The following is a 16,727-nucleotide window of genomic DNA, read 5'->3' as shown; positions in this document are numbered from 1 at the left end:
TTAGCCTATTGATGGTCTGTTTCTTTTCCATCGTGAGCTCCATTGACTGCATATTAAAGGTTCACAGCAACAGCTTGCAAATGTCACACCTGGAATCACCTCCAGACCTTTTACCTGGTTAATGATGAATTAAGGGAATAGCCCATGCAGCCCATTAAAGAGCTTTTAAGATAATTGTCCAATATACATTTTCTCCCTTGAAAAAGAGGCATCTACATATTAAAGAACTATCATTTCTAAACTTTTACACTAATTAGGATTTGAATATCCTCAAATTAAAAGCTTGCTCACACGTGCATATGTTCTCTCATGCAAGAGAATCAGCTCGATTATGTTAATGACACTCGGTTCAAACTATGATCCGAGTTGAGCCAAGTGTCAGTTTACTGTGATTGAATACAAAAATTGGAACACAGCTGAGGAGAAGACGGGGAACTCAATTTCTCCATCTTCTCTATTGTCTGTGTCAGTGTAAATCGGACTGCACTTGAATGACATCCAATGATTTCCGCTCACCCAAAGACTTGTATAGGTGCTTATCATCTGATTATCAGATGCGCTCGTAACATGCTGTAATTTTTTTTCTCATGCTAAATTGGCACGATAAAAAAAGTGCAAGTGGGCACCGCCTCATAGTATAACATTGGGCCGAGTGCAATCAAAACATGGAATAGCACTCTGCTGAGTTATATGGATATGTGAATGAGCCATACAGCTGAGAGTCTGCACTTTAAGCCCATGTTGATTATATAACTGTATTTTGAATATATTTTGCTAAACAGTGAAAACTTGTCATTATTCTAACATTTCTTGACCTACCTCTACATGAAGACTAATATTAAAACAGTCTTCTTTATTGATGAGTCTCTTGCAATCCTGGATGTTCCAGGTGGATGGTTGGGAGACGGCCACCATATCCCAACTATAACATCAGCAAGGAGGATGAGGAGTCATGCTTTGGGCTGGATTTATGGGGCGAAAGCTGGCATGCCCTCTTAAGGTCCCTGAAGGTGTGAGAATGACCTTTGCAAATTATATAGAGTTTCTGACTGACCACTTTCTTCTATGGTACATAATAACCATTCTGCCATCCGTAGCAAAATCATCTTCATGCAAGACAATCCACCATCTCATATTGTAAAGAATACTTCTGAGTCATTGGCTAGTATGGGCATAAAAGGAGAATAACTAATAGTGTGCCCCCCCAACCTCCCCTGACCTCAAGCCAATTGAGAAACTTTTGAAGTATTCTCAAATAAAAGATCTATGAAGGTGGGATGCAGTTCACATCAAAACAGCAGCTCTGGGAGGCTATTCTGACAATTTGAAAAGAAATTCAACCAGAAACTATCCAAACATTCACAAGTTCAATGGATGCAAGAATTTTGAAGGCAATATCAAACGCAGGGGTCCATTGTTAACATGTAATGTGGCCTGTTAAGATGTTTTTGATTGGAAAAGCTTTTGATGTCAGTAAATGTGACCTCTGGTAAACTCTGGTGTACATAATTTTTTTTTATTTTTTTTTTAAATACTGTTATCATTGGGAGGTTTGTCCAATAAAATTTTGATATCTTTTCTAACTGTTGTTAATTTGAACATTATACTGACTTATTTGCATTGACCATTTAGGAAAATCAGAGAAAAATAGTATTTGCATAATAATTTGAATACATCTTACAGTGTGACTGCTGTATATAGATTACATGAGGTACACTGAGACTGCAGTATATGTATCACATAGAAGACATTGAGACTGCTGTACACATCACATAGCAGACATTGAGTTTTCTGTATACTTCACATACACTGTATACTTCACATGTATTGAGACTGCTATATACATCACAGAGCAGACACTGAGATTGCTGTATACATCACGTAGGATACACTGCTGTATACAGCACATAGGATACACTGACTGCTGTATACAGCACATAGGAGACACTGAGACTGCTGCATTCATCACATAGGAAACACTGACACTGCTGCATACATCACATAGGAGGCACTTAGATTGCTGAAAATCACATAGGAGACATAGAAAGTAATTTATACATCACATAGGAAGCACAGACTAAAAACATAGATACACTGAGACTGTGGTAGATATCACATAGGAGACACAGACTGTTGTTTGTACACATCAAAACAAAAACGCTGAGACTGCTATAGACATCACACAGGATACACAGAGACTGCTGAGTGCACTAAGTGCACCTGTAAAGCACATACTAATGCTGGTATTGGTAAACATTATAGTTAATCCAGCAATGTGTAGCCAAGGCATTCATTAGTGAAAGCTGTGTGCACGCACCCCTTTAGAAAAACTGAAGATCCACCGGCTGGAAAAATTTGGCCACAGGTTCAGCACTGTGGACTGTTGGTAATCTGCTTGAGGACCAGATCAAATAACATTGTGGGCCAGAGGTTTCCCACCCCTGCCATAAATGATTTATTTAGGGGCAATCTTACAAGCAGCAATGTCCTTGTCTGTAAATCCATTTTGATTGAAAAACAATGATGACTGCATAGGCTTACTTGAAGGTAATCATTGTTAGTAGAAGACAATAATTTCAAGCACTGGCCCTCTTTACATCAACTAGTCTGATCTTATAATTCATTCAGCATGACTGAGCAATATCCGCTGCTGTAAAAACTAAAGCAGCAAACTTTTTGAAGACCAAACTTTTTGCCTGTCTCAAGACTTTTGTCCTCGATTTTACAAGATACATTTGAGTTAACGTGAATTGAGAAAGGGAGCCTTATTTTTGTTTATACCCTTCAAATGATGTGATCACTATTAACTATGAAACTTAGGAAACCAAACATGTGGGATTAGAGTTATCTCTGAGCCTGGCTGTTGCAGCCAGATGTCAGTGATCCATTTTGCATTGTAGTAGTTACAACATTCAGTTCCACCTTGAGACAGTTTTAAGAAAGATGCAAGCAGCAGAGCTATGATAATCAAAGTTAGGGGAATGTGGAGGAAAGATTATGTCCAAAGTACAAATGCAAATATGCCAGCCACATGAGATGGTCCTCATTGCTGTTTTATATATTCTTGCATGTATAGACTTTAGTTTATAAATTACTTTAAAAGAAGAATTAGAGCTCTTGTGCAGATGTTGACCCTAACACATAAAAGCACGGCAAGTACAGTTCTTTCCTCTTTGCTTAATTTTATTCTTTTGCAACATTATATTTTAAGAACATGAATGGGTTGAAGATTGAGTGGGGTAGGAGCTGTGGGACTGCATGAAAAAAAGATAAAACCGGAGGGAAATCCAGCTGCTTACTCAGTGAGAGGAAACAGGCAAGGCACTGATTGAATAGAAAAGGTATAGGTTGCAACAAAAATAAACCACAGGAAGGACAAGGATTTGGGGCAATATGTACTGATAAAAATAGAAACAGCTGAAAAGCTTGAGACAAAGTGGAGAATAGAGAAGTGCAGGTGAAAATAGGAAGGATTGCATGTTTCCAGTTTGCTAAAATCAGCATGTTCCAATTATGTTTAGAGAAAGCTGAAGACGTGCTAATTATTCCTGCTGTTCGCAAAAGTGCAAGCTTTCACATTTCTGATTCATGCAGTTTTCTCCTTCATTGAGACAGGAATCCATGGCGGTGTGCATTAGATATGCTTTAATATGTACCGTACTGCAAAAACATATACTTTTGCTATTAAAAATGACCATTTCCCTAGCTGTGGTGGACAGTTCATGGACAGAGCAAAATGTCAAAATTAAGGAAAATAAACTCAGGGAAGTAGAAAGAGGGACATATAGTCAATGCATTTCTTGTGTCAGTTGTTTTCAGATTGTCCTTCCATTTATCCAATAGAGGCCAAGAGTGTCCTTTTGACTTCCATAGGGCTGATATACATCAGTGTTTCTTTTCTGCTGTAGGAAATATTGCAATTTACTGAGCTATTCCACACAGCTGCATTCAGTAAAAAAAACAACCATATACCATAATGTACAGTGATACCTCGGTTTTTGTTGATATTCCATCTGAATATAATCAATGAAAACCAAAACCAATGAAAACCGAGACAATTATATCCATAGAAATCAATATAAATACAATTAATCTGTTTTAGACACTCTAAAATACATACCAAAAACACATTTTATAGAGAATAAAGGTAGTGTTTAATACTAAAAACAATAAGAAATGAATATTAAATGAATCTAAAATACTAATATAAAGAATAAATACATTTTATCTTACATTACTTGCATACATTTTGAAACTGATGAGCGGGGTGATACTCACATAATGCCACACAGAGCAGGAGAATGCATGGATCACCCTTTGTTGTCGCAAAATTAGCAGCATAGGCACATGGTCATGCAGACAAAAAGAAACGAAAACAAAGGCAAATTTTAGTGGAAAAAATCAACAAAAACTCAAACCAATGATAACCGACGTCAACGAAAACCAAGGTACCACTGTATACTTTTTTGTAACATAGCAGCCTATTTGTGACAGAAGTCATTACATGTCTCTGTGGGGCTTTAGATGTAACTTTACATTTCTCTGTGACAACAATCTCCTGTGTTCTTCATATGACTGGATTGTGGGTTAGGGTGGCAAGACGGAAGCCTTTTCTTATAAAGGAAATCATCCAAGCCTGGCTATGTTTTGCCAAAACGTATGTCAGGTCTGCAAGAAAAATATGGAAAAATTAATTGTGGCCAAAAAGTTCAACCTTTTAGTACAATGGTTCATTGACATGTCCGGAATCTACAACCCTCATGTGACCTTAACAATAGTAAGGAGATATTGGGAGTTGTTATCAGCTATTATCAGACTATGGACCATACAGGGACCACAATACTCCTTAAATGCAGAAATTATCACAAATAAACATTTACATCCCTTTACTTTACAAGGAACGTTTTCTATGATTGAAGGCATTTTTTTAGTTTTCTAGCTTGAAACTTCCATTTGTGCCAAAGCTTATACATTTTTTTTAAAGCTTGTACACCACTTTTTTGGCATAGAAATTTTCATGAATTGGGCTCTTTATGTCAGATGATGGAGCTGATTATGGCTCATCTGCCGAAGCAGGGCTGACCTTGAGATATTTTCAATTGTGTACTGGGGTGCCAGTTAACTGATTGTCAGGAATGTCCGATTTCAGACTGCCAATTGCATTGTTCTCCTGTAGTTAGGTCACCAGCAGAGATGTTTGTCGGTGGCTTTCTCATAAAGGACACAGGAGTGCTCGTCTAAATGAACTCTCCTGTGTATGGGAGAAAGGGCCGTGTTGGCTTTAACCCGAATGATAAACAGATTCATACTTCAACCAACAGCCATCTAATATGTATGAGGGGCTTTAAGCATCACGTCCATGTCAGGTATCTGCACTATGCCTTTTAGCTCTGGCATATAAGCCAAATCGTTCGTTAACACAGAGCTTAATGAATTCCTTGTGCCTTATAAAGGCCTTATTGGTTTCATCATATGCACAGAGCCATGTTTTCAGGGAAGAATATTGTCACCAGAGCTGAATAAGTACCTAACTATTAGTACTCGCTATACTCATAACGAGTGCTGTCTAATACTTGCATATTCATTCCGAATAGCATGTGCAATGCAAGTCAATGGAAAAAAACTCGCAAAGTAACGAGTAATCCAAATGGCTTACTATTCATGCGAGTAGTGAAGTGCGGAATTCGGGTTACTTGTTACATTGCGAGTATTCCCCATTGACTTGCATTGCACACACTATTCGGAATGAATACGCGAGTATTAGATAGTATACTCCTTATAGTCAAAAGTACAACTAATCCTGCAAAAAAACAAGCCGCCCTCAGATGGCTATGTTTATGTAAAATTAAAAAGTTATGGCTCTTGGCAGAAGGGGAGGGAAAAACAGAAAATCGCCTGGTGGTAATGGGGTAAAACCGCTGATATTTTGTACCTTTTTGAGTACATTGTGTATCTGCAGCAGCCCTAGAACACATATGCTCATGTTGTCATACACAGCTCTCTCAGGTGAGCAGATCCAGTTGATTACTATACCCTGCAACTCAGATAAGACCCTGTCCCTTCTATCCACAGCATTGTATTCATACTTGATTGGTTGACATATTCAGTTATTTTATTTTTTTCCTGCACTGATTTTGTAAATGTCCTTTTATTTTTTTTATTTATAACTTTTGTCATTTTTACTGGAGTTTTCCATTAATGAAGAATGCAGTGCAAGATCTGTTTAGAGACTGATGCGATGGGGAATACTAAAACATTTCAGCTCAAAATGCAGCAGAACTGTGATACTTAAAAAAAAAATCAAACAACAAACAAAGAAAAAACACATCAAAGATGTAGATAATATGTAAAAACAAACTTCTAGAGGGGTACATAAACATTTACATTAGGTTATTCACCTTGATACTTCACCTTGTCCTATGATTTTGGGGAGCTCCATACACAGTGATATTTACATAAGGGAAGCCAATGCAGCAAATGTAAAGAAGGCTTTAGGAGCGCTGAGATTCAGCTTCTTTGACTTGTGCAGCAGTATTGATTCGTGAAGACTTGTGAGCACAGGGAATCAGTAAATATTCCAAACACAAGTAAAAAATAAAAGTAGAAAAAAATCTACCTCTTACTGTGACGGAAACCATGTGGTCAGCAGAAATCTAGGCTGCGCTGCTGAGAATATGAAAACAATAAATAAATGATTGCGATTACGCTGGGTTTTAATATACTAGGTTCTGGCCATTTTGAAAATAAGCAAAGTATATTAAAAACAAATATATAATGTGCTCTCCACTCACCATAGTCTAGATTTATTATTTATGACACTCATAGTCTATGCATAAAATCTTTTTCACATTTGGGAACATTTGTAAGTTTGCTGCAGGGTGTGACCATTACTATTGGCAGGAAGCAGCAGAATGCCAACACACATCCTGACCCTCGCTACACGCAGGAATTTAACATACTGCCTGGCTTCCTAACTTTTTCTTTCAAAATAAATGAAACAGCTGTACCAACAGAATACCAGTGAGCCGATCAAAACACTCAACCCTTTCATCATTCTTCGTGTACAAGAACCATGCAACAGTGTATGAATGTCAGACATGAAGGTAGCGATAACGCCCCATTCCGTGCAGTTCTCATATGTGTATCAGCCAAGTGTAACAAAAATAAATAAATCAGAGAGCTGTTATAGACCAGCCTTGTACATATAGCAAGAACTTGGAAATTGCATGAGAAACACAGCCAGCATCTCGTCTTGCCATACTCAATGTTACCACAAGCCTCTGAAATTGTAGATGACATAACACTCTACAATGTGCCTACTGGACGTGGTCGAGCATGCTCACTGCTGCTCCACACATTCGCTATAGGACTGCTGGAGATAGCACAGCACTGTACTGGGTTTTCTCTGCCTGTCCCATATAGGATATATAGAGTGAAAGTACGCAAGTTGGATTACCGCTTCATTCAAATGGGGACAGAAGTGATTGGTGGGGGTCTTAGCGGTTGGTTCACCACCAATCTAGTAGTTACCAGTTGTCTGATCCTACTGGAAAAAAAAAATTATGATTAACTAAAACACCAGCTGAGGTAACAATTTAACTAGGAATGCGCTCAGGGTTTATCTGATGTATTGAAGGTTGATATGACTGAAAGCACACAGATGAAACAAAGTTTATATTGACAAATAACACGGCATCTTCATAACCTTCTGTGACAAGTTATTTCACTTAAAAGGATTAAGATGTTTTAACATTTCATAAGCCAGTAACTGATGCCTGATTAGGTGTCAAAATACACTTTTTGTGCCACGTTCCCATTGCTGTGTTATGGTAAAATTGGCAACAGCTGTATAAATTACTTTTGGGTATGCTTGGATGTAAAGAGGAGCTTTCACCAGTATAAACTGTGTTTACCCAAAAATAATATAGGATCTTATATTATTTTTAGTTCTGAAAGATGTGTTGGGGATTATTTTCAGGGGATGTCTTATATTTTTTATTATTGTACATTTCCCTCTTGTGCTGTTGTAAGGCCCGTACAATTTATAGTTGCGCACCAGCTATACTCACAGCAGAAAAGAGGGCAACCAGTCCAGTTAGCCCAGGCCAACACATCTAATGCACAAACAGGATGCAGACAAACCTCTCAACATGATAGACACTTCACAGGTGCAAGGTAAATTGCACACTAGTGGCGTGCATAGGGCGCTCCAGCTAATTAAATATACAGTGGGTACGGAAAGTATTCAGACCCCTTTAAATTTTTCACTTTGTTTCATTGCAGCCATTTGGTAAATTCAAAAAGTTAATTTTTTTCCCCATTAATGTACACTCTGCACTTCATCTTGACAGAAAAAAACAGACATGTAGAAATTTTTGCAAATGTATTAAACAAGAAAAACAAATATCACATGGCCATAAGTATTCAGACCCTTTGCTCAGTATTGAGTAGAAGCACTCTTTTGAGCTAGTACAGCCATGAGTCTTCTTGGAAATGATGTAAATGATGTAAGAAGTTTTTCACACCTGAATTTGGGGATCCTATGCCATTCTTTCTTGCAGATCCTCTCTAGTTCCGTCAGGTTGGATGGTGAACATTAGTGGACAGCCATTTCCTGGTCTCTCCAGATATGCTCAATTGGGTTTAGGTCAGGGCCAGTCAAGAATGGTCACAGAGTTGTTCTGAAGCCACTCCTTTGTTATTTTAGCTGTGTGCTTAGGGTCATTGTCTTGTTGGAAGGTGAACCTTCAGCCAAGTCTGAGGTCCAGAGCACTCTGGAAGAGGTTTTCTTCCAGGATATCTCTGTACTTGGCCACATTCATCTTTCCTTCAATTGCAACCAGTCATCTTGTCCCTGCAGCTGAAAAACACTTCCTTAGCATGATGCTGCCATCACCATGTTTTACTGTTGGCATTGTATTGGGCAGGTGATGAAGAGTGCCTGGTTTTCCCCACACATACTGCTTAGAGTTATCACCAAAAAGTTCTATGTTTGCCTCATCAGACCAGAGAATCTTATTTTTCATAGTCTGTGAGTTCTTTAGTTTTTTTTTTTTTTTTTGCAAACTCTATGCGAGCTTTCATATGTCTTGCACTGAGGAGAGGTTTCCGTCGGGCCACTCTGCCATAAAGGCCCGACTGGTAAAGGGCTGCAGTAATAATTGACTTTGTGGAACTTTCTCCCATCTCGCTACTGCATCTCTGGAGCTCACCACAGTGATCTCTGTGTTCTTCTTTACCTCTCTCACCAATGCTCTTCTCCCATGATTGCTCAGTTTGGCTGTATGGCCAGGTCTAGGAAGAGTTCTGGTGGTCCGATACTTCTTACATTTAAGGATTATGGAGGCCACTGTGCTCTTAGGAATCTTGAGTACTGCAGAAATTCTTTTGTAACCTTGGTCAGATCTGTGTCTTACCACAGTTCTGTCTCTGAGCTCCTTAGGCAGTTCATTTGATCTCATGATTTTCATTTGGTCTAACATGCACTGTGAGCTGTCTGGGCTTATATACACCATGTGCAGAATTATTAGGCAAGTTGTATTTTAGAGGTTTTTTATTATTATTGATCAACAACTATGTTCTCAATCAACCCAAAAAACTGATACATTTCAAAGCTTAATATTTTGGGAAGTTGGAGTGTTTTTTTTAAATTTGGCTATCTTAGGAGGATATCTGTTTGTGCAGGTAACTATTACTGTGCAGAATTATTAGGCAACTTAATAAAAACCAAATATATTCCCATCTCACTTGTTTATTTTCACCAGGTACACCAATATAACTAAACAAAACTTAGAAATAAACATTTCTGACATGCAACAACAAAACAAAAAAAAATTAGTGACCAATATAGCCACTTTTCTTTATGATGACAAACAACAGCCTACCATCCATAGATTGTGTCAGTTGCTTGATCTGTTTACGATCAACATTGCGTGCAGCAGCCACCTCAGCTTCCCAGACACTGTTTTCCCTCCCTGTAGATCTCACATTTTTGAGGGACCACAGGTTCTCTATGGGGTTCAGATCAGATGAACAAGGGGGCCATGTCATTATTTTTTTATCTTTCGGAACCTTTACTGGCCAGCCATGCTGTGGCGTAGTTGGATGCATGTGATAGAGCATTGTCCTACATGAAAATCATGTTTTTCTTGAACAATACCGACTTCTTCCTGTACCACTGCTTGAAGAAGTTGTCTTCCAGAAAATGGAAGTAGGTCTGGGAGTTGAGCTTACAATAACGAATAACGTTTGGAACACCATTCTAAGTCCGAACTGGGTGCAAAAAACCTAAGTTGAGCTTGACTCCATCCTCAACCCAAAAAGGTCCCACAAGTTCATCTTTGATGATACCAGCCCATACCAGTACCCCACCTCCACCTTGCTGGCGTCTGAGTCGGAGTGGAGCTCTCTGCCCTTTACTGATCCAGCCTCTAGCCCATCCATCTGGCCCATCAAGAGTCACTCTCATTTCATTAGTCCATAAAACCTTTGAAAATCAGTCTTAAGATATTTCTTGGCCCAGTCTTGACGTTTTATCTTATGTTTCTTGTTCAAAGGTGGTCGTTTTTCATCCTACATTACCTTGGCCATGTCCCTGAGTATGACACACCTTGTGCTTTTTGATACTCCAGAAACGTTGCAGCTCTGAAATATGGCCAAACTGGTGGCAAATGGCATCTTGGCAGCTTCACGCATGATTTTCCTCATTTCATGGGCAGTTATTTTGAGCCTTTTTTGCCCAACACGCTTCTTGCAACCCTGTTGGCTATTTGCCTTGAAACGCTTGATTGTTCGGTAATCACGCTTCAAAAGTTTTGCAATTTCAAGATTGCTGCATCCCTCTGAAAGACATCTGACAATTTTGGACTTTTTAGAGCCCGTCAAATCTCTCTTCTGACCCATTTTGCCAAAGGAAAGGAAGTTGCCTAATAATTATGCACATCTTATATAGGGTGTTGATGTCATTACACCACACCCCTCCTCATTACAGAGATGCACATCACCTGATTTACTTAATTGGTAGTTGGCTCTAAAGCCTATACAGCTTGGAGTAGGACAACATGTATAAAAAGTATCATGTGATCATAATACTCATTTGCCTAATAATTCTGCACACAGTGTAGACAGCTGTGTGTCTTTCCAAATAAAGTTCTATCAGTTTAATTAAACACAGCTGACTCCAATGAAGGAGTAGAACCATTTCAAGGAGGATGACAAGGAATGGACAGCATGTGACTTAAACATGAGTGTCTGAGCAAAGGGTTTGAGGGTTTGAATACTTATGACCATGTGATATTTCCATTTTTCTTGTTTAATAAAGATGGTTGTGCAGAGTGTACAATAATGATTAAAAAATGAACTTTTTTGAATTTACCAAATGACTGCAATGAAACAAAGAGTGAAAAATTTAAAGGGATCTGAATACTTTCCGTACGTGTGCGATTTGCTCCTCCTGCACCCGTGATGCCTCCACTTAGTGGGGGTTTAGCTGTATCCTGATAGAGTATTCGTTTTTGGCCTGGGCGATGTACACACTGCAGCCAATCTTTGCTGTAAGTAATACTTAATTTTTGGAGGATAATTATTTTTTTTGTTTCTATTTTTATATTTAGTGTAGGGACCTACAAGCATGAGGTCCCGTGACGAGGGTTGTAGGCTTCCGTTTTATGGCCATAAATACCAACTAAAACTTCATATTTTTTTGTATAAGGATACAGCCAGGCTCCTTCATGTTAGGCCTTGCATTTTAGAGTTTCTGTCCCTGCATGGTACACAGGTGGGGTACGGCTTGGCAGCCCACCTGATCTAATAGTATGGGCGTCACCTAATAGGCTGCGGGCTTGTGACTGTGTATCTACATGTGTGAACAGCGCTCTATGCAAGCCATCAGTGTGCAGTTTTATCATCTAGCAATCGCCCCCTCCATTCCATGTCAGTTTTTTTTTTCTTGGACAACACCTTGACTTATAAAGTTTCATTGAGCCATACACACATCAAGTTTAAAAATGGATTCATGTCTCCGATCCCTGAGAATTGAGAAAATGTCCTGATCTCATCTGTTTTGTTTAAGTTCACACAACCATATTTTCAGTACGAGTGCTGTCCCTGAAAAAAACGGACAGCACACATACCAATGTTATTTAATAGGGCTGTTCAGATGAACATTTTTTTCACATGGACCAAATGTCTGCGTAAAAAAATTGCGCCATACGCTAGAGTCTCTTTTACATTCTGAGTGAGACTCTCCCAAGTGTATGGTCTGCAAAAAAATGACATGGCACATGCATCAACTGTATTTGATTTTTATGATATTTTGCAAATCCTTAGTATAGGAAACTGTATTTGCTCTTGTACATTTTACTAACTGTTGATGTATAAAATTGAATTTCATATGGATGATAATAAAGATGAAAAAAAGTACTTTTTTTTGATGATTGTTTTTTTACACTCTTGTGAGTCTACCTACCCAATTAAAAAAAACAGATGTAACTAGGCTGACAGCTAAAAAGAAAATGTGTCCGTTTTTATAGAATGGTAATACTCACATGGATGTGTGGACCTATGGCGCTTTTGCAAATATTCTTCTCTGGGGATGGTTACCTATTCTCCTGCATGATGTTGACCAATCATAAACAGGAGGTGTCATGCACAGGAAAAAAAGAACATCTGCTTATAGAAGGTTACACCTAGCCTTCTCTGGGTGAGACATGTAATGACACACAGTGCTGCTTTCCTAACTGATTTCACCGATAGCATCTGCTGTCATTACAAGAGTAGAGAAGAGCTATGTGTCATTATAGACATTTCTTGCAACTCTCCAATCACAGTTGTAAACTGCCAGTTCAGCTCTACTTATCATTCCCCCACACTGACTGCTGCAAAATGAGAGCTGCAAGAAGTGTTTGTAATGACACAAAGCTCTGCTCTACTCCCCTCCGCTGCTTGTAATCACAACGCTCACTTGGTCTTGCATAATACAGCATATCAACTCTACAAGCTGATATCTTTAAATAGTGATGCAGTCACTATTTCATATTACATAGTTACTTAGGTTGAAAAAAGACCTAGGTCCATCTAGTTCAACCTTCCTCCACCAGTTCTACATTTAGTCACTAAGTCATTTATAACCAACAATGTTTTGTGTACTGAGGAAATCATCCAGCCCTTTTTTAAAAGCTGTTATAGTATCTGCCATTACAACCTCTTGTGGTAGTGTATTCCACAGTCTGACTGCTCTAACTGTAAAGAACCCTTTCCTATTTAGGTGTCGGAATCGCTTTTCTTCCACTCGCAGTGAGTGCCCCCTGGTCCTTAGTATTGTTTTTGGAAGAAATAAGTCATGTGCCAGTCCTTTATATTGACCACACATGTATTTATACATATAAATGAGATCTCCTCTGAGACGTCTTTTTTCTAAGCTAAACATATCTAACTTTTTCAACCTGCCATCATATGGGAGGCCTTCCATTCCTTGTAATAGTCTAGTTGCCCGCCTTTGAACTGACTCTAACTTCTGAATGTCCTTTTTAAAATGTGGAGCCCAAAACTGGATCCCGTATTCCAGATGTGGTCTTACAAGTGATTTATAGAGGGGTAACAATACGTTGGGATCACGGGATCTAATCTCTCTTTTTATACAACCTAAAATCTTGTTTGCTTCAGCAGCTGCTGCTTGACATTGAGTGCTGCTGCTCAGCTTATTTGTAATGAGAATACCCAAGTCCTTTTCCTTTTCTGTAGTCCAGAGTTTACTTCCATTTAATGTATATGCAGCTATAGGATTACTCCGTCCTAGGTGCATTACTTTACATTTATCAACATTAAATCTCATTTGCCAAGTATCTGCCCATTCTGACATCTTATCCAGATCTTTTTGTAATATTGTACTATCCAGGTCAGTTTTTAATATCCTACATAGTTTGGTGTCATCGGCAAAGACTGACTCTGTACTATCAATCCCATCCACAAGGTCATTAATAAAGAGAGTAAAAAGAATCTTGTGGCCAGGGTAACATGCTAAAACTGGTGAAAGGTCCGCTTTAAGATTTCACTTTGGAATTTCAGTTGGACAGAATATATAATAATGTGAATGCTCCTTAACCTAAATTTTGGCACCAATTGATGCATCTAGGTTTTGACCTATTATGTGTGGTAAACATGTTTTGCAGTTCATTCTACAGTGGGGCATGACGTGAAGGAGAAAGGTGTGGCTTAGAGGGAAAGTAGGTGGGGAATAAAATGTGACAATGTGTTCCAAATTTCAAGTGCAAAAAAGATGTGCAACCTAAAACCTAAGCACACCAAGTAGGGTAAAATTAGAAAAAAAAAAGTGTTTAAAGATGTTCATTTGCGGTGATGCATTTTCAGACTGACTTGCATAAGTTAGCACTGATTACATATTGGACAAAATTAATATCTTTCCCAACTTCTGTTGATTTATATAAAGGGTTATATAGAAAAACAATAAAGCTGTATACAGCCCCCAAGTTGTATGGAGCCCTTACATGGGGTCCTTAAATGTCTGTACGCCAATAATTTCAGGCAGTGCTGACTGCTTAGGCTCAGTTCACATGTCCAGTAATCATCTGGATGGATCCAGAAGCAATCCATTGACCAAAAATTTGTCCAGACACAACTTTTTTTTGTCCAGCTAGACAAAAAAAATGATTTCAACTGAATCCGTTTTTTTTTTTTTAACATTGAAGTCTATGGAAAACGGATTTATTAAATAGCCATGTTTTCTTCCATTTGAAAGCGAACCAGTAAGTAAAAAATGGATCCTTTTCTAATGAAAATAAAATGGATGGCTATTTAACGGATCCGTTTTCCATAGACTTCAATGTTAACCTTTTCCTATCCAATAATATTTCTTGTTCTGCCCATTGAAATCCTATTATAATTGGGAAAAAACATCAAAACAGAATTTTGCAATATGAATGAATTTTGTAAAATAAATCAACAGGAAATCAGTTTATTCACATTTGAATGAGAAACAAGACAGTGGCCCGACAAAGGAGAGTAATGGAATTTTTGGAATGTCCCCCCCCGGGGGACTCAGGGTGGGAAAAGGTTAAAAAAAAATATATATATATATATATATATATATTATAATATATATATATATATTTGAAATGTGCTTTTTGTTTGGCCAGACAAAACAACTATTTTGTCAACAGATTGCTGCTGTATCTGCTCTGATTACTGAATGGACATGTGAACATAGTGTTAGTTTACTGCAAAATATGGTGCACGTGTGAAGCTTCCGCTGCCGGATGAAATGCTTTTATGTGCCCGCACGAGTTTCTGTTTCTGGTGTGATTCTCATCTAAAACACTGTGATTTTTATTTCAGCTTGAATAAGGATATTGCTGTTACGTCCCTGGCATATGAGATCCTTAGCACAGTTGGACATCGATAGACACTAGGAGAATATTATTTTTACATTCTCAGAAGACATGGAAAAAAAGACATCATATTGTACAAGACTTCATCCACATTCTTAAAGGTGTACATTGTTATTTTCTTTTTAGAAAACTATTGACCTAATGTTACTGAAGTATTGAATGCAATATCTATATTGTGTATGTGTTTATTAGGGTCTGTAGGTTTCTGACCAACGCCCTTTATTTTGTGGTAGCATACACACTGCCCGTAATGTGTTTTTCTATTTTCTTATGAATTATCTTGTTCATGTTTTTATACGTTTCAATAAACATAATATGGGATTTGTTAGGCAGTCTGCCTAATGTTGTTGCTTTTTTCCTATGCTGCTTTTCCAAACCTTAAATATGAATTACTTCGTTAAGCTCCTTATATTCCTTTATATATAACACATATTCCTAAAAAAAAAAAAAAAGCGTATTTGTTGAGAAGCTTTTAGTTTTTCAGGATCTTCATTTCCTGCATAAACACATCATTCTCAGTGACAAAATGCCAGTATGAAGATGCAGTTCAGTGACAGAATGATGAGGAGCTAATCTAAGCAGAAATGTATGGTAATTTGATCCAGCATTACATTTTTCAGATGTCAGAAAACAATATATTTTCTAATAATCAGTGTTATTTATGTCATCAATGTTCTGAAGTTTGTGGGGGAAAAAGTTAATGAAATTGTTTCCTAATCTAACATTTATCAGCTATATAAAGGACTAGCTGTAGAACCCGGCATTGCCCAGGATAGTAACTAGGTCTCTTTCTCCCAATTTCCCTCTCTTTCTCTTTCTCCCTCTCTCCCAATCTAAGCTGTCTTACTAATGTCCTTCATTGCCTATAGCAACCAATTAGAACTACTTGACCTGTAACAAAATAGAAGCAGAGCTGGTTGCTATAGGCCACCTGATAAATATCCAGGGTAACTGTCATAACAGGCAATATATTACTTCAAACATCCAAACAGTTTCTGTGTGTGTGTGTGTGTGTGTGTGTCTCTCTCTTTCTGTGTGTCTTTCGGTATATGTCTCTTTCTGTGTGTCTTTCGGTATATGTCTTTCTGTGTGTGTATGTGTGTGTGTGTGTGTGTGTGTGTGTGTCTCTTTCTGTGTGTGTATCTTTCTGTGTATGTCTCTTTCTCTATGTGTCTCTTACTGGGTGTGTGTATCTTTTTCTGTGTGTGTGTGTGTGTGTGTGTGTGTGTGTGTCTCTGTCCATAATAGGAGACTATAATATCAGATCTGTTCCCAGTTCCATTGACTTTAATGTAAGCAGGGTTTTTGTTTTTTTAAATAACT

General features: G+C 38.1%; 1 protein-coding gene across 4 annotated transcripts in view; it reads left to right on the top strand.

Annotated features, from left to right (window-relative positions):
* The window catches only part of ULK4 (unc-51 like kinase 4), a 1,163,168-nt gene extending 1,147,440 nt beyond the window's left edge, over positions 1-15,728 (top strand). For all 4 annotated transcript variants that reach the window (XM_075315178.1, XM_075315180.1, XM_075315177.1 and 1 more), the window contains exon 37: positions 15,352-15,728. In XM_075315178.1, the coding sequence (XP_075171293.1) occupies positions 15,352-15,418 (67 nt within the window). In that variant the 3' untranslated portion in view covers positions 15,419-15,728. The remainder of the gene's footprint in view (positions 1-15,351) is intronic.
* Positions 15,729-16,727: the final 999 nt, after the last annotated feature.

Source organism: Anomaloglossus baeobatrachus, chromosome 6 (assembly GCF_048569485.1).
Source record: "Anomaloglossus baeobatrachus isolate aAnoBae1 chromosome 6, aAnoBae1.hap1, whole genome shotgun sequence".
Taxonomy (NCBI): Eukaryota; Metazoa; Chordata; class Amphibia; order Anura; family Aromobatidae; genus Anomaloglossus; species Anomaloglossus baeobatrachus.
Note: the sequence above shows the minus strand (reverse complement) of the source record. Positions and strands in the feature narration are given on the sequence as shown.